Raw genomic sequence first — 20,378 nt, forward strand, 5'->3', positions numbered from 1 at the left:
TTATCTTTTAACTCAGTTTTTCTCCAATAAATCTTTGAAATTTGCATTGCAATACATAAACCCATATAAATTATCAGTATACAGCCTTCTAATTTAATTGGTCAAGTCACCAGCAACTGCTTCTATGATTCGCATTCTACATAGTTTGAGATAAATGGAGGGTTTAGTACTGAATAAGTGAGAAAATAAATTTTATAACAGTGAGTTTTTGAATAAAAATTTAGTTTACTGGTAGTGGAGGACAAAGAAATGAGCCCATAGAACTCCAACCTATCCAAATCTTTTCTTAGAATCTTACAGCAACAAAGTGGTATATTATAAATAGTAATAATATGTTTCCGATAAAAATATTAATTCAAATATATATGTAACTTGAAGCACATTAAAACTAATTTAATACATTAACAGCAATCAAAAATTAAACTATATCTAAATGAGTAAAAAAAAAAAAATTTTTTTATGTTTAAACTCTTTTAAAGTAATTTTTTTTAAGTCATACAACATTATTAAAGGAATACATAAAAAAAAGTGCACAAAACTCAATTATATGATTAAATAACCAAAGAAATCAAACAGAATTGGGATTTCATAACAAAAAACAAAAAAAAATTCCACGCTTTTAAAGAATAACTCGAATGCCTCCATTATAGAAGCTATTTTATGAAAAATATATTTAAGGGGAAAGGAAATATTTTTAAATAATATTCAAATATTTTGATTTCCCAACTTTTGACAATAAAAACTACACGTATATTTAAATATATATATATACTTACACAAGGTTGACAAAACCAATAGACATCATTCTTTGTATTAGACATTTTGTAACAATTCAAACATTGAACAATTTCTTGTAAATCATATTCACAATCTCCTAACATCTGTCGTGCCATCTCTGCTATTCGACTGTGCACTAAAAAATAAAAAAAAAAAATGTAACAAAATAATAAATTAAATAAACTTGCATGAAACAGTATAATTTCATTTTAAAATCCTTTTCTGCCTTTTGTTATGGTTCAACATTGATAACAATGCTCAAAACTTTTTAATAAATTATGAAATGGATTAAAATAAAATATACAGTCCTTCTCAACACCAATTTATATTTATATAAAATAATTCACAGACATCTTGTATTACATCATTTCAAAAAATTGTGTTTAGATTCGCTTTCATTTCCAGAACAATTCAGTTATAAGCCTCAACTTATAACTGAAGTTATAAGGGTATGTAGCCTTATTTTTTAAAATTTTCACAAATTCAAAATGCAATTTAAATAGTTTTTTAAATTTGAAAATATCTACATAAATATTTTTGTACTATAATACTATAATTTTACTATATATTTTTTTTATTTAATAAATGTCAAACATGTCATTTGAAGTATTTGCAGTACAATTTTAATCTCTTTTAGACCAACAGAAATCATTCTAGAGCCCTCTAAAGTGAGAAATTTATTTCTTGCTGATGCTGTATATTAAATTGCTGACCCCGCATTCGTGAAAAATCTTTTGTGCTTAACCTACTACAAAGGAATCTACTTTTGCTTATTGATAGGGATTTTCTTTTTGACAAAAATTGTTACATTGTTTAAATACAATAGCAATTTTAAAAATAATTAAAGAGTAATTTACCTACTCAAAAATATAAATAATAAAAACTTGTACAATAATTCTTGTTAAATTAATTTTTAAAACTATTTTCTTAAGTAAACATTCTCATATGACTGCAAAAAGTAAACTGATGATCAATTAACTGAAATTTAATTTCATCAACTTCCTAAAATAATTTAAAAGTTAAATTATATATATATATATATATATATATATATATATATATAATGATCTCACAAATCAGTTTTTATTTAATACCTGTTTGGAACGCAAAATGTGTCGTCAACAGAATACAAATTTACAATTACTTCCATTTTTTTTTTTTTACTTTACAAAGGCATTTAAATTTTCAAATTATTATAAAATATAGTAATTCTTAGAATAGAATATAGTAAATCTTTATTTTTAATTTTATGTTTATAGAAAAATACTTGAACACAATTATAAAACCTAGATGAAGTAATAAAATACTATGAGGTTTTAAAATATGAATAATTTCACTTACTTCCAAAATATACAATAACATTGTGAACAATCTGTTGGGCATCAGTAAAAAAATCCCCCAATCTTATGTATTCGTTCGCCTTCATTTTCTCTTCCATAGCAACCAAATCCATTGGTTCATAAATGAGAAAATTAAAACGCCACTTTTCATCATCTGGATGGGGAATTCGATGCAATTCTCTTGTCTAAAAGCAGGGGGAAATTTACATTTGCAGAAACAAAACACAAAGATGTCAATTCTAGAACTGATATTTATAGATATAGAAATTATATAACTGTATACAATCTAAAGCCCCTTTTTCCAAATAACCATCATTGTTCTGTATCTCTACACCAGAAATGAATAATCATTATATTATTTTATAATTTGTGACAGTAGTTTAAAGTAGAATGAATTGTTCAGGCATGTAATGCTTGTAAAAGTCCCTCATCAGAAGGAAACAAAGGTAAATAATGAAATTAATGAATGACCCATAGGTATGATTGAAATCTAAGTAGTAAAATCCAAGGGTCATAATTAGTTTAATTTCAGAAATTATTTATCTGATAAGATTCATACAATTACAATTTATTCATAGTCATTATATTTATGATTATTTCTCAAAACTGTCTTTAAAGCAACTTTATCAACAAAATTAATATATAACTATTTGAAAAAAAAAAAAACCATTACACATTATTCCTAAAGCAATGCAGATTTTAATTGTAAACTTAATTCATATTTTTATAATAATTCTTAAATCAATCTTTTGTATATTGAAATCATTCACATACCTTTTCCTTTAGCCTAATGCAAGTATATCCAAGAATAGTATTAAGTTCATTCTTTTTCAATTCTACTGGGAATTTTTTCATATTCTGCTGCAAAAAAAAAAAAAAAAAAAAAGTACATTAAATATTTTGATAGAATAATAAAAGGGAATTTTACCCAAGTATGTAAATATTTCATAGGGCAGAATGTTTGACCTAAATCTATCAAATTTATTATAAGCATTCTTTAGAGTGAAAATGTACATCTCAGAACGATTTTTCAATCTTATTTAGAATTTAAATTAAAAATTAAGCAAGAATTTGGTATTATCCCACAGTAAGTTCTTTAATACTATAAAGTAAATTTAAAGTAATTAAAGCACAAAAGTAATTTTCATAATGATTTAAAATTCAAAAAATATTTTTGATAATAAATCAACTTTTTTAATTTTTCTTATTTTAATTTTTAAAATAATTTTCTGCAAAATTTGCAAAAATATTTTTATTGTTAACATAAAAGTAAAATTATTTCATCAATTTAACAAATGCTCTATGGTTAAAAACCCTTACTGTTATCATTAAAGAAAATTCTCTTTATAATTTGACATTCTTTGGAATGCTTCTGTGAATTTATGTGTTTTAATTTTAATTGGTTCAATTACTGCATACAAGTGTATAGAAGCTATAAATGTAAAGCACTAATAAATCTAATATACTGGAAAATGAAATAAAAGCATTTAACTCCAGCTATCAAGCTGTTATGATTATACAGTAATGCCTAACAATTATGTAATATCAAATTTAAGTTAGAATCACAAGAACATCAGGAATAAGGAGTGAAACATTGCAATACATAAGACAACATGCAAAGGCTACTTTTTTCTAAGGCAACAATTGCAAACATTAATGAAGTATGCGTCATTCCATCTATCCATGATTGAAAAAAATAGATGGAAATTCTCTTCAAAAACAATAAAGATCAGTAGTAGACATTTTCTTGCTTTGTCAATAAAATATCAAATACTTTACAGCTGAAAAGTGCCACAAATTTAATGCAAAACTGAAAGCATATTTTATTATCAATAAAATTCTGGAAAACTTCTTATTTTTAGATTTTCTCAGAGCTTTGAACTCATGGAATTAGATTTAGATTAGTATGCTGAGTTAAAGTTACTCACTTTACAAACTGGGCACACAAACTTTCCAGATTTTACATCATCAGTAATGCAGACTTCGTGAAATACCCGATGACATGTCGTGCATAAAAGAACTTCTCCACCTCTATGGCATTCAAAACAATACCAATCATGACCATCTCTTTCCTGAAAATAAAGAAGTGCTATCAGAGTAAATTTACAAAATGAACTGGATTACTATTACACAGATATCAAAAAGTTTCGAATTCTTAAAATGAGTAATAAAAAATTAATTTACCCACTTTCCTACAGCTGCAGAATTTTCACAAAAGAAAAGAAAAAAAAAACCAGATATCTACTACTAGCCAATTTTCAAAAAAAATTGAAAAGAAAATTGAACATTGAATATTTTATTGAGAGTAAGTAGCATTGGATGTAAACAATCTTGGATATTAACTAATTCTTACTCATATCAGAATATTACTGATTTACTTTTTGTCAAATTAAGAGAAATTTCCACACACATAAGTTTTTTTTTTGTTGTTGTTGTTGTTGTTCAAAATAAAAGCTTTTATTCCAAATTATTAATCAACTTGTTATTTGTAAAACAATCTAAATTTTTGGTACTACATTTTTGAGTTTACTGATACTATGTCATTAGGTTTTAATACAAATACTTTAAAGGCAATCAGTTCTCTACACATCAACTAAAAAAAACTAGCATCTTACTACTGCTTTAAAACAATCAAAAACAGATAGATATGATAATTCAGCAATAAATGTTCAAAAAATAGTAATTAGTATACTATAGAATTTGAATAGTAATTAGACTACAAAAACCATTACCAAGTTTTCACACATTTTTAAGACTTTCTTTCCTAAATATTCATTCAAATATTATTGCATTACAAACAATCTAATTATGAAAAAATAAAATTAACCCACTCTGGCATGAATCCAAGTCCTTTAAAAATAAAAATCTCATAAATAAAAATTAAGACATCAACTATACTGTGCAGGTATAGATCATAAAGGATTACTTTAATACTCAAATGTTTCTGTAATTAATAATTTAACAATTAGATAGAAAAAGTCATCAACGTCTTACTTTAACATCTTCAGGAATACGATATCCATCTTGCTCAACTCCAACTTTAGATCCCTTACAGCCAAGGCTTTTTTTAACAACAATAAGTCCATCACTTACAGCAAAATTTAATTGCCGTTCAAGATCAGAAGGATTTAGATTGTAAACTCTTTTCATATAGGCTGACAAACGCTCAAAGTTTGGAATTTGCTTCTGTTGTTTAATATAAGCAATGGCATCCCATAAGTGTAAAACTGTTTGTGGACAAGCTTGTCTTCTCTTTGTAGCCATTTTATCAGGAATATTCACCTTGGAATCTAATGAATACATAAATGAATGCAATTAGAAAAGGAGATAATTTTAAAATCTTACTACTATAAAACATTGCTTAACCATACAGAAATCAAAATTTGAAATGACATATCATGATAGTGCACATTAGGAGCTAAGAAACTGAATAAAATAGAAGGAAAGAAAAAATTTCTGTTTAAAACAAGACTTAAAATTGCCAAAATAAACTTTTTTTCCTTCTAAACTTAAAAAAAAAGAATATTTACAGATTTTTAGATAATTTTAGAAAATTACATCTATGCAGCATTTCATTGTTTGTATGCTGAGTAATTGCATTGCTTGTATGACTTTAATGAGATTTTCCTATCAAAAAATAAACTCTCATTTAAAAGTAAAATTTCAAAATCTTTATATCTGATTTTAGAATCTACTATACTATGTGCATAGCTTAGAATTAAATAATTCAAGAACATCCTTAAAAGGAAGAAAATTAATATTAGTCATACACATAAAGAGATTTGATAAATTAAAATCATTCAGTGATAAAATTAATAATAAGCATGCTTTAAAGAGCTGTGGTTCAATTTTAAGGTGCTAATTAAATATAATTAAATATTTTTTTTAAACTTTCAATAAGATATAGAATATTTTAATTTTAAAACTAAAATAAAAATTATGTAAATAAAAATTTAAATTATTTTTCATCAAAATTTAAAAAGTGACATTAAATTTTCTGTATAAAACTTTTATTTTTAATAACATGATGGATTACTTGATAAATTTGTCATTTTGCCTCATTATTAAACAAACAAATACAGCAACTTATTTGAGGACAGCTATTTTTCCAAACAATAAATAGGCCAACAATTATTTGCAAATATGTAGAAAAGCCAGTAAAATATATAATGCATGCTCTTAAATCTAAATATTTTCATTTCCAGCATGTACATATAAATTTTTTTAAAAATGTTTTCAAAAATGAAACAAATTTCTTTACTTTACTGCACATTTATTTTGATATAATCTTATAAAAAGAGATGCAAGGCCAATAATATTTTGTAACAAAAAGAAATCATGGAAGAATGATTAACCTTTAAAGAAATTAAAAGAAATAAAATATATTTAAGTTTAAATATCACTAATTCAAAATTTGATCTGATTAATAAAAAAATTAAAGAACTATATGAAACATATAGTAACACATAAAACTGATATTAGTAAAAAAATACCCATATGCATACTTTATAGTTATTTAGAAAATTATAGCTCATGAAATTAAAGATTAATATTTTAAATGATAAGATAATAAATAAAGAAATATATATCAGCATCTATAATCCATTTATTAAAATAAGCTTGGAAACCAACTAAAGAATTGCATTTTTTTTACCGATTTGGTTAAGATTTTCCATCATATGACATCTAGTCAAAAATGAATTGATATTCCCGAAATTTGATGAAATAATGTTTGACCAATATAATTTAATATTTCACAAAGAAATTTTTTTATGATAACATGCTTAATATAGTTAAATTTTTCAATTCAAATAAAACTTACTTTTTAGAAGATCACCGGACAAATATAATCAAAATATTACCTCATAAAAAGGCACCAGACACTTCGATACAAACATTACAAATCAGTTTTAATATCTACAATAATTTTCAAACATCTGGGTACAATATGCAGTATTTATTTATTTATTGTATTTTTAATTTCTACATTAAACAAACTACTTTTTGTTTTAATCTTGTACTTTCCAATTCTTGATCTCCAGTTGTCTCCAAATGACTATGGATCCAGTGATTGGGGAGGTGTTAGAACTTCCCGAGTCCTTCTTGACACATAAGAGACAAACATTCAAAGCCATGCCTCATTTAAAAAATTTATATATCTTCAAAAACTAATTAGTGTTCAATCATTTTTGGAAGCCACTATACATCTGATACTGAATTTGAGACAAATGTCATTTCAATTAGAGATATTTAACACTAGTAAATACATAAACTATGATATTCAAGTGGATTACATTCAAATTCAAAATATTTCTAGATGAATTTAAGTAGTTTCTTTGTAAATGATTCATTTAATATATGTATAAAGGAAATTCATTTCTTTCTCATTCATAAATTACTAGTTTATCATTATATATATATATACTGACCAGATTTGCCCAGTTTCAAAAGTGCATACCATTTCATGCAATAAAATAAAAACATTATATATTTGTAAAGAAATTAAAATTGCTATTTTATATTATGTATCCAAAATTTGTTTTCTAGCATTTTTACATTCATTCCATCATGCTGCTTGTAATATATTCCAAATCTTTAAATAATACTATTTCCCCCTGGTTTAATTAGGGTGAGACAGGCAGGACAAGTGTCCTGGGTAACAGATTTAAAGAATCAGTTCACTGAATTAAAAAAAAAGTTCTATACAGCTCTTATTCACAAGATTTTTAGAAATTAAAATGGTTTCAACAAGATTAGATAAAATTAAGTTTTCAAGGGCAATAGGCTTCCTTAAATGGGAATAAGGCCTCACTAGAAATTCTAATTAATAACTTAAAATTATTTGATGCATTAAACAAAATAAATAACAAATTCATATTAGATAATTTTGTTTTTGCTCATAAAGCAAAGATAGATCGTAAAACTTTTGTATTTATATAAAAAAAAATAGCTTTGTTTTCTTTATCTTTGCAAAAACAACAACATTCAACACCAGCATAACAAAAGTTTGTATAAATTAAAAAAATTTCAATAAGAGCATCTAGTTTTACTCAAATATTTGGGCAGTAAAACAGATTACAGAAACTACATTCCTGAAAACTGAATCATGAATATTAGAACATATATATTTATGATTCATATAACCCTCATATATATATATATATATCAAGATAAAATAATGCTTAGAAAGTACGCATAATAAAACTAAATTTTCCAACTTTTCTTATATGGTGCATCAAGACTTGGGGAAAATCACAGCACCAAATAAAACACAAATAAACCTCAAAAATTGCATTTACTTTCATTCATTGAAACCTCTATTAATGAAAAAAGATCAGCAATCTTTTGAAAGTTTGTTTTCTGCCTTTGAATGGTGAAAATCAAATATTTTTCAATAAAAATAAAATGAGCCATATTGAAATTATAAACATCAGAAATATATATTACGATTTAAGATGGTGTAAATATAATAACCAAACATTAATGAGATAATTTTACCACACCCACATACATTCATAAATTTATTTATTTCCTTTTAAATTATGTGAAACAGCTCTGCTGATACTTTTGCAGATAGCAATAATCAAGAACAAGCTGCAAAAGATCATTTAGCTAACTAAAACTTATATTTTCATATCTTTCAACTTCAGTACCCCCCCCCCCCCAAATAGTCTGCGATTTAGGCATTTTAAATGTGAATTGGCTTCCATGAAAATATTTACTTTCACATCAGTAAAAACAAAAAAAGGCGAATTCATAACATTTCAAACTTTTAAAACCTTCATTTTTTTTTTTTTTTTTGTATATAAATGATTTTTACTAAAATGATAACAATGTACAATTTTACATGTTATAAAAAGATTAACAATTTGTTAATTTTAATTCATTTTCAAATCGGATCTTTGAGTTACTGTATTTTCCATACCTTTTTATCTCGTGCAACGCATTTCAACTTTGTCAAAGGGTACTAATATATTATTAAGTGTTACTAATTGTAAATTAAGAAAGATAAATTTCACAATACGTGTGAAATAATTCTGTATATTGTTATAGATACTAACATAATTACCAAAACTTTTGAATGATTTATATGTGTTAACAAAGGATTTATCTCATTATTCAGTTTCCATATATAACTTAAGGACAAAACATAATATATACAATGTTTTCCTTATTATTTTATTTGAATTTCTTTTTCAATAAAATAAGAGATTTGTACACATGTGTTTGTTATTTTTTTAAATATGATATAAATAATAATTCTTTTTGATTTGTATTGTTCTAATGTATTAAAAGTCTCACACTATTGATTTGATATTTTGATAATATTTTTTATTTGGAACTGATTTAAATTATTAAAATTAGGGTGGAGAAAATTATCCATGTAAGTTTAGCATAAAACTTCTGAATAGATTTTATAAAATTCATTTTACAAACCTTTTTTTTTTTTTTTAGAGATATTCTTATGATACATTTTTCATTCTTCTATCAATATATAATGATCGCAGTGAAATTATTTGCAATGTTTAAATAATATTAATCACAAAATATTTGATAAATTATTATTTAAATTTCATTGCAGTTTCAGTTTTTGCTCCCCTTGTTATGAAGAGTAAAAAAAAATAAAGATTTGTATATCATATATATAGAGAGGGGGTGGTGAAATTTTGGTATTTACCTTGGGTGCCCTTTTATGAAAGTATGCCACTGTATTTTCCATACCTATATTTGTAGCACCATGACAGTAAATTATTGACAGAATCAAAAAGTACATAAGCTCTAATAAATTCTATAGTCCAACTGCTAAAACAACACGTGAATTAAAAATAATGTTATTCTAAAAACATATCAGAAATGTATAAAAGGAAAGTGTCCTTCAAATCAAGGTTAGCATAGCTGATTCATGAAATTCATCAAATTCCTAAATGCTTTTTAGTTAAAAGGATAAGATCTACAAAGAGTGTAATATATGAAAATATGCAAACACCCACATACAAAAAGCAATCTACATGGTAGCAACAGAATTTTTGTGCATCATTAGAATAATCTAAATATTCATTAATTACCATAATTCAGCACACAATTACATGCCAATATGGAAAAGTTGCACATGGACACCAAAACAAATTTTGTTGTGATGATCAATTTTATGACAAGTGTTTGTGCAAAGGGAAAAGCGGTGGGCAATCACATGTCTCATATGAAAGCATATAGATATAAAAGATATTATGCACAGGTAACAAAATCTGGCATTTGTTATAGTGAATTTGAAATCCCATTAAAAATTGCATAGAAGATTGTGCATCAACACTTGCATTATAGACTTCATTGCAAGTGACAATTACAATACTTCACACCAGATGCTTATGGTTTGGGATTAGAATTTTGGTATTTAAATAAAGAAAGCTACAGAAAAAGAGTTTATAGAGAAGATGACATTCAATAATAGAATATCAGAAAAACTGAACTGTCACAATAAGAGAGTGCAGAGTATTGAATTGCTTCATGTAAGTATGAAACTGGGATGAGATTCATGGATAGTGAATATGGTTGTTATCACAACATATTACACAGCAGTTATTTTTCAACAAGACAGACCTGCACCTCACTAGAAGTAAATTGTTTTTCTCAATAAAGAACTACCATATTTTTGAATTAAATACATTAAAATAAATGATATTTTTCTGTTGCCAGAATCTCATGTCGTCTGATCTTAAACTTTGCGATTTCCTCCAGTAGGTGATAGACTGACCATTTCTTCCATGTGAAAGGCAGCATTTATCCACTCTAAGGACCAATATAAGAAAAACCAGGAAAACATTATTGCTGTTAAGATAAATATTAATGGAAACATGTTAACTAGATCTAATAAACGATTATTCTCAAATCAGAAACCTCTTTACCTTCAATCATCTATACTTACAATATCTTTATTCTTTTCTTTATAGTTATATGACAAAGACTTGAAAGATCAAAGAAATCCGGCTTTATCCTGTGAAGGATATTGGAGAGTATTCTTTCACTTTCTAGCAGAATACTATAGACATACATAGAACTATTTGAAAATGTTCATCCCCTTATGTATTATTTAAATTGGCATGAAATTTTTCTATGATTCAAGAATGCTAAACATACGACTACACTCTGTCTTTGAATACTTTTAGATAACTGAAAGTTTGTTGAATATTTTCACTATGAGTTGTTTGGAGCAAATAATTAATAAAGATGCTAAAATCCGAGTTTCAACTTTGATTGCCACCATTTTGGTTCAATTTGAAAAATGTTCCAGAAAATGGCCTGGAAAATTGAAATCAGAACCTTCTGCAACAGAATAATTTTGGGCAAATCAATGTCCTGTCAAAGTTATAGTCTGGAAAAATATTGAATACTAAATTTCCCTCATCGCCCTTCTCACTGCGGCATCAAACACTTCCATTCAGGTACTAATGTTCAACTTAAAGAACTACCAAGATTAATTATAATACCATTCCCAGTAACATGTTATTAAGTTTCGGAAGTGGCTCATATACATCAATAGCAAGTTGCTAAAAGTGACTAAGTGATTTTTAACGAACAATATAAATGTCTTCAGGATTTAATGATATTTGGACAGGTTTCTCCATTTCTCAGCAAGGGGAATTCAAAGGAGTTAGCAACTTTTACTATACTTGAGAGCATTCATTGGAGACAATAATTAATCCTCACTTACACAGGTGGTTAACAGAGTGCTCCAGTCTTTGAAAAACCTTTCGCGAATTCCATGGAAAACATTTAGGTAACACCTGCTACCTTCATATTTTAATATTTATTTTTTATATACCTATAAAGCAATATTACAGTTTAAAATACTTTAGAATTATTTAAATAATTAATCTCAGAAATTATTTACTAATATATAAAAAATAAATTAGGTTTTTATATATTTATTTCAGGTTTCCAAGGAAAAAATATATAGTTCATCATGACAATTATGCGAGACTTCTTAAAGATTTATTTGATGAAGAACTAAGCAAATATAATGAAAAAGAATGTGATAATAACTTCAAAGAACAAATAAGTAAAAGTGATCATGATTCTCAGTCTGAATTAGAAGCCAATTCTGATGAAGAAATTACAGAAAACAATGATGATATAAACAATGATGAAGACAACTTCGACTGCTTCACAAAGATATTATACAAAGGTAAAAAAAGTAAAGAAGTAAGCGAGATCTACAAATGGATGAAATCTTCAATCATAAGTAAATATTCAAGAAGTCTAAAGAAAGATATTTTGAACAAATTACTGTCATTTGTAAAAATAAATTATTTGCATTTTTCAAAATTACTGATGTAAGAATGATCGATCTGATAGTTTGTAATACAAATATTGAGAATAGATGTAAAAATGGGACTGGCAAGGATAATACTATTAGAGATAAAATTATGGCAGCAATCGGAATGTTACATTGATGGGTTTAAAAAAAGCTAGCAAGATGAATTTAGGTGAATTGTGGGCAAATGATGGTACAGATATTGAATTTCACATGGTGTTATGTCTTTAAATAAATTGCAATTTCTTTCATGAAATCACTATTTTATACATTATAAAGATCAAATTGATGTTAATATATTTTTATTTCATTGCTTAGCAAACCTTTTATTTGTTTCAATAATTTATTTATAGAATAATACAAAAATATATGACTTAAAAATTAACTGGCATGTAATGTGCACCAACTGTGTAACAATATAAGTTTTTCCTACCTGTGTAACAAAGAGTTAAATATATAGATCTTAAAATCAAAACTTTTGGACATAGTGATCTTTTATTTGAATGATGTATTTCATCTCATTTGTAAAAAATGTGTAATCCATTATAATGAATAAAACTAGTAAGGACTTAAAGCTAACCAAATTCTATAACACATTTATTACAATAAGAAAATATGGCTATATGCATAAACAGTAAATCATTTCAGAAGACTTTAAAATAAAAAAATCTTTCATATTCTTTAAAATGCAAAGTGCCTATTTAAAATTCAATTTGTCACACATAAATATTATTTTATAGTTTTTTTTTTTTTTTTTTTTTTTTTTTTTTTTTACTTACAGATATAATATTACACGAGCTAAAACATGCATATATAAAAATAATCTATTTCACTAAATGCATACTCTCATAAAACAATAAAAACATAAATCATTCCTATAAATTAATATAAAACAAATAGCTAATTATAAATTTTGAGGGAGTTAATTTTTTCTTTTTAGTTCCCTTAAATTACAAAGGCTAATTTTTAAATTACTTTAATTTATTTTCAAATTTATTTTAGCAAAGGCTAATTATTACTGATCCCTGATTAGATGATGAGGACTGCATACGAGCCATCTTCTTTATAGCACATCAGCAGGAACACATTTTAATCCAACTGATTATTAATAGTCAAATTAATAGCATAATTTTCTGTAATCAGTTTTTGGACACAGATTCAGAACTAAAAACGGTGCTTATGAAATAATGAATTGAACGAAACATAAACACCGAAAAATAAAAATAAATTTAACAACAAAATGAATAAATTTATACAAAAAGTCTTTGAAATAAAAAAATATAATTAAATCAATACATAAAAGAAAACTAATCGACCTCAAGATTTATAAAATTTGATTCTGAAAACACTGCAATCCCTTTTCTGCAGAAATCTGTCATGTTTGCCTTTTAAAATTCTGTCAAAAACATTAAAACTAAGAAAACTGTGGGATAAATTATCATTTCTATAGGGAATTTTTTTAAGGGAACAGAGTATTTGATATAAAACTGTTAATTTAAAAAAGTATCTATACTTACAAAAGGAAGTGCTTGTATATATGTTCATAATGTCAAGACAAAAATATTACATTTACAGCCATGAAATCTAACATAACATAATAATAGAGACTTTATACAGCTCAGACTCTGAATTGATTAATCACATTAATTTATGCTAAAATTTATAAATTTTGCCAATAAAATAAGCTTTACACACTAATTTTGATTAATAATAGCAAATGGTAAAAATAATTTTTATATAATTAATATATATATGCAAAAAAATGTGTAGAATAACACAAATGTGTAGAACACACAAAAAGATTCAAAATCCATAACTATATTAAAGATACCAATAAAAATTAAAAATTTTATTTTTACATTAGCGCCAAAATTTTATTAACTTTGAAATGAATAAAAACAGTAATCAATTTCATTAAATTAATGAAAATGATTTCTAGGTGTAACTTTTGATGAAATTTCGAAAATTAATTATTAAAGATGATAAAAATAGGTGTTGCCAATAGAAATTTTGAAATGTGTCGTTATTCCAATATATATTAATAGTCATTTATGAATGTTTTAGACCTAAATATTTTCAAAAATATAATTCTTTTCAAATAGCACAATGATAAATAATGCAAAAGTGAAGTTGAGTGGCTCAGGCACCTTCCACCTTTGGACAAAAGTTCCTTTAGTTACAGAATATAAATAAGGAAATGATAAACCTTTCCCCCATGACAAACTATGCACTGAGGAATGCAGCATATTGTCATTTGGGAAACTTTTTTTTTTTTAATTTCATGTGTGAACTACAACTAAAAATTGACAAATGAAACCAAAACAGAAATTGAATATGTCATATTTAAATTATGTGCCTTCAAAATTCAAATCAATAAATTTAAAAATTTCATATTTTTCACTTCAAATTGAACTTTATGAATGAATAAACTTTATATGAATTTTATAGTAATTATGTTTGTTTTCTGAAGTGCATTGATCCATAAGAAACCATTTAATATTTCATTCAATTTCCATTATTTTATCTAAATTTAATTTTTTCTTCAAAAATAACAGAAAGCATGCAGTAATTTCTATATCAAACTATTCTGTTAAATGCTTTTAATTCAGAATAACTAAATATATTAATGCCTAACCATTTTAAGTCACCTTTGAACTTTTTTCTCCTTATTGATTTAAAATTAAATCATTCTTCTATTTTAAATGGTAAGCACACTAGACATCTCAAAAATCCTAAAAATTATTATTAGATAGTTTAAATCTTAGTTGTATAGATTTCCAAAAATACTTTCTTTTATTAAAAACATTGTCTTAAAAAATATATTATTTTCAGTTATGTTTTTCACTTTTTAATTTTGCACAATATTATTAGCATGTAGAAAAATTGACAGGATCAATTTATTTCTTTTACTTCATTTTCAGAATGTTATGATATTGTGATTTTGATTTTACTGACATTCATCATCTCATGAGCAATTTTGCCAATAGATATATATTTATAGTATAGATGTTGTTAATAAACATAACTGAAACATCAATCTTTTGAAAATGAAGTAGTCCATTTTTATTAATTAAAAAATACATGCGAATGTTTATATGTGCAAAATATTGCACATGTAAGTATCACCACTTGAAAATGGGTTTTGAAATTTTCTATTACCTAAAAATGATTCAAAACTTGACAACTTACTTTTAAGAGTCAATGGAGATTTAAATTCTGTGGTTGAATTCATATTTCGAGGTGTTGCATTTTGATTATGTATATAATCACAATGCATGGTTAAAATTTGTATCTTATCAATGACTTAAAAATTTCAAATGCAAATAACATTAGTTCCATATTCAGTTATAAAAAAAATCATTCAAATCAATTCAGAGAAAATTATCTGTTTAAAAATCAATATCAAAACTGAAATCCCAAAACTTTCCACCAGTCTCCTGATCTCAGCTGGATTCTATATCATTCATTCTTATTCATAGCTTGAAGTTTCACCACTATTATGCCCTCAGTTGTGACTATTTTTTGGAGAGGCAGGATCAACAACAGGTGGTTCTCCTTTGATGAATTTGCAAACAATAGATATGATGAACAATAGGAGGCATTTCAAATCATGAGAAATTGCCTTTATACTCCCTTCTATGCGTATATCTTCCTTTACATTCACATCTAGATTTTTTAATCACTATTTTTAATTGGGATTAACCACTAAAACTTCAATAATTTACCTAACCAACTATTAAATTACCAAAATTATTTTAAGTAAATACCTTTTACATCAGAAGGAATTTTTCAAACTCAAAACAAAAAGCATGCTCTCAAGTATTTATAGTAAATATGACGCATTTCCCAACCTCTTATGCAGAAATCTAAAAATCACATGTTATCATGTGGAAAAAATGTATCAAAATAAATCTTAAGGATGCAACATATAGGAATTGAAGCATAAATAAATTAATATGTTAAATTCAGCAAACTAAAAAGGTAAAAAATAAATTAATCGGGAAAAAATGCATCAGAAATAAGATTTAGAAAATATGACATATAAAGTCCTTAGATTTTGTTAATAATCAAAGCAGTTAAAAATACACGAAACAAAAAATTCTATTTGGAAAAATTCATACTTTGCATTACCATTCTCTCTTGGCATGATTTTTACAATGCAGAAATCAAAGCTATAAAGTATGTAACGTCATTCCCACTATTAAGTTAATAAAAATAACTATTTTGTATAATGTTAATGTTTAGTAAGTAATTTCAGAAGAACACAGGAAAAGTTAAAATACACATAAGTGAAATTATAAGAGAAATTACAATTACAACAAAACAGTTCTAAGAACTTTGACCTAGAAATTGCTTTAGATAATTGAAGTTAAAAATCTTTTGCCATTTAAAAAGAAATTAAAATTTGTAAATACTATCTAACTTAAATAAAAAGTGTGTTTTTACTTGCTTGAACAAAAGAATAATGATTACAATGCTACTTTAATGTTTTTAAAATATGTTGTGAAAAGCAATTATTTAAAGATGAGATTAGTGCAAAAAAAAAAATGTCTGTATAATATACCTATTTCTACTCACTGAAATTTTGATTTTTGACTTGAGTTCCAGAAAGTATCTGTATAGCTTCATTATATCGCTGTTGAGTTTTGCCCCTGGGTCTCATCAGGGATAAGAGTTTAAAGTGTGTGTAATGTGAATTGCTAATCCTTCATTCTCAGTAATCAAAGAGAGATGCAAAGACAACTGAAAATAAAAAATAGCTCAACTTTTCAAATAAAAAGACATGTATAAATTAAAGCGTACAATTTCACTGTATTTTTGCATTTGTACAAAACCTGTTCTCAACCAGCATAAACATTTTCACCCCAGTTACTTTAAAAATAATTCCAAAACTATATGTAAACACTGTTAGTAAAAATGTTATGTAGAAAAGCACAAAGTAAAACATGCAAATAAAATGAAAAATAAAAATAAGTTTATTTAAAAAAAAATTTAAAAATACAGTTACAGGTTATTCAGGCTTATTAATATTTTCAAACAGATCATTCCAGAACCACTACTTTAGTTGATGTCGATATAATTAAATAAAAATAATAATGGCATAAAAAATTGAGTATATATCAAAATGATTTAACACAATCATTCTTTAATCAACAAATTTCTAAACATTCAGAATAAAATAGACATACAACCTAAAATACCATACAAATTTCACCAAATGATGTATGAACCTAAAATACTATACGAATTTCACGAAATTTTAACCAATAGCAATATAGATAACAAATAACAGTTTAAATTAATTAAATTTGTTCACTTAAATGAATACCAATAATAGTTTAAATGTTTTCTTCAATACACAATTGTTTTTTAATAACACAAAATGATGAAAGCATCTGTTTGTTTTCTGCCTATTTTGTTTGCAGAATCAACAAAACTAAAATCTAATAAATTTGTTGTTGAATCCAATATAAAATGTCAATTAATATTTGTTTTAAATTAAATGATGATTGTGGACTACTACATGATCACAGAGAAAACATAAATAGTTGTGTCACCTTTACAGAGCAAATAAAAATTTTCTGCTATAATCAGTAAAATGATAGAAAGGAGATGCCTTACCCTTCTGACAAATCATTTTCTTAAAGTTTTAACTATCCCTTCAACCACATCACATATGTTAACACTAGATTCACCGTAGCAAATGAGATTCTTAACCATCTGTTTATAAAACTGGTCATAAATTAAAACCAATATTAAATATTATCAAAAAAAAACTGACAGCAGAACAAAACACTTTTAAAAATAGTATATAAGCTAAAATTAGGAATGTTTTTACTTATTCCATTTTACCCTCTATTCTGTATAGAGTAGTTTTAATGTTTTATCCATTAATGTTTACAGTTAATTATGCTATATTTTTGTAATTCAAGACAAGCCAATTAATTATTGAGATTTGGAAGAAATCTTTTAATTATTTAAAATTGTTAAAGAATTTTAATGAAGGTATAACTACTGTAAATTGAAATAACTTTGCCAATTTTTTTTAATTAAATTTGTTTCCCTACTAAAATGAATTCATACCACAGAGAAGACATTTAACTATCACCTTTTTACACATGTTAACCTTTATCAGTTATTTGAAAGAAAAAAAACCTAACCTTTGTTTAACTTGTTGAATAATCGTTTTTAATAATCAGGTGTTTCAAAAAGTTCATGTATTCAAACACAAGTAAAAAAACTACAAGTTTTACTTAAATCAGTATATTACTCTAGTTCAGAATCACTGCTAGATTTAAATTTTATGCTACACTTTATTTTAATAATAAACTTGATGAAGTTGAGTCAGAAATCAGTACAAAAAAGGGGGGAGGCAGCTTCAGCTAATCTCTCTCTATATATTTTTTAAAATTCTTGCAAACTTTTTAAAATCGTATGTTCCCGAGTTTTGCAAGTATGTTAGATGCCAATGTGTATTAGGATCAAGTTGAGGAGTTATAAATAGAAAAAATTATGATACTTCATTGGAATTTGATGCCTCTAGTGTGGTTAATAAGGAAATAAATCAGTGGAAAAGTATTTGAAAATTATAATATTTCTCAAAGTATTATTAAGAATAAGAGTCCCCATTCGAAAGAACCAAAATACTAGACTTTATGGAGTAATGACGAGAGAGAGAGATCATCAAACAAGTCTTTGTACAAACGGGGGAATGTCTCTTAATGAAAACTTTCTCGGATTGTTTAATTAATTGTTCTACAATTTTACAATTGATGGAAAAAGTCCGATTCCTTCTAAGTAAAAGAGAAAAAAAAAACTATTATAGGAATGAATATAACAGCAAAAATGAATGTGGTTGTGCCTTTTCTTTATATGACAGTTCAAATAAAAATGATGAAATACTGAAGGTCAGCGTGACCCAAAAAAATGATGGTACAGTTATTCAAACAAAAGGAATGTTTGTTTTTAAGAAAAGTCGTTAGGAAAAGAGAATGTTAAGCATTTTGTTGATAAATTCATTCAATTACAGAGAAATAATAAGTTTCAATATCATATATTCATACATACACTTTGGGAAATTATTTTATTTCCCAAAGTGCATGATGAAGCTTTACTCAATGAAAAAAGAAATATTATGTACATAAATGACCCTCCCTACAATGAAGATGATGGGAGATTAACTTTTTTTGGCAAACAGGGGGCAGAAAATTTTTTACAAATTGTGCATTTTAAGCATTTCCCCAATTATCTTTTGAATGTTTTTACTTATCATTCTTTACAATAATGAGTCATTATTAATGTATAAGGTAATTCAATAGTTTAAAAAAATCTTAATTATGCTTTTTAAAGATTCCACTGTTACACAATTTACAAATCATGCCACTTTACCATGATAACAATGCTGTTTTTTTTTATTTTTTTTTAAACATATAAATAAATGTTTGTTTAAATTGCTATGTTCCTGTCAAAACTAGTGGGTCTTAATGGTTTGTAATAATTCTGAAGTATTTTTATATATTGCTAGTTTACAAAATAGTTGGAAGAAAAGTAAAATGTGGCAAAGTTGATCCAGCTTATGATATAGCAATATTTTTTCCCTTAAATTTACAATATTTATTATTTATGGCTTATTATGTAAAAAAAAAAAAAAAAATCATAAATAATTCATATAAATATAAAACATCATTAAATTCACAATATTAAATTCATGTATGTATATATATATATATATATATATATATATATATATATATATATATATATATATATACACACATACAGAGAGAGAGAGAGAAAGTAATTGTAATATATTCTCATATAAACTAAATAAAATTATGTTTAAAGCTTTAAACTAGTAGAAAGCGATACTCTAAATGAAACTATGTTAAAAGCTTGAAACTAGTAGCAAGTGACACTCTTACTGGTATTGTTAGCAATTATCACAGTTA

General features: G+C 25.4%; 1 protein-coding gene across 4 annotated transcripts in view; it reads right to left on the reverse strand.

Annotated features, from left to right (window-relative positions):
* Window positions 1-20,378, reverse strand: part of LOC129981950 (zinc finger MYND domain-containing protein 11-like) — a 55,016-nt gene that overhangs the window by 33,119 nt on the left and 1,519 nt on the right. Inside the window, exons 2-7 of one of the 4 annotated variants that reach the window (XM_056093020.1) lie at window positions 17,008-17,172; window positions 5,112-5,407; window positions 4,046-4,189; window positions 2,892-2,975; window positions 2,119-2,302; window positions 777-913 (exon numbers count right to left, since the gene is read on the reverse strand). In XM_056093020.1, coding sequence (XP_055948995.1) covers window positions 777-913; window positions 2,119-2,302; window positions 2,892-2,975; window positions 4,046-4,189; window positions 5,112-5,407; window positions 17,008-17,092 — 930 coding nt within the window. In that variant the 5' untranslated portion in view covers window positions 17,093-17,172. Of the gene's footprint in view, window positions 1-776; window positions 914-2,118; window positions 2,303-2,891; window positions 2,979-4,045; window positions 4,190-5,111; window positions 5,408-16,993; window positions 17,173-20,378 lie in introns of those variants that run through there. The other 3 variants (XM_056093019.1, XM_056093022.1, XM_056093021.1) reach the window with 3 other exon arrangements.

This window comes from Argiope bruennichi, chromosome 8 (assembly GCF_947563725.1).
Source record: "Argiope bruennichi chromosome 8, qqArgBrue1.1, whole genome shotgun sequence".
Classification (NCBI taxonomy): Eukaryota; Metazoa; Arthropoda; class Arachnida; order Araneae; family Araneidae; genus Argiope; species Argiope bruennichi.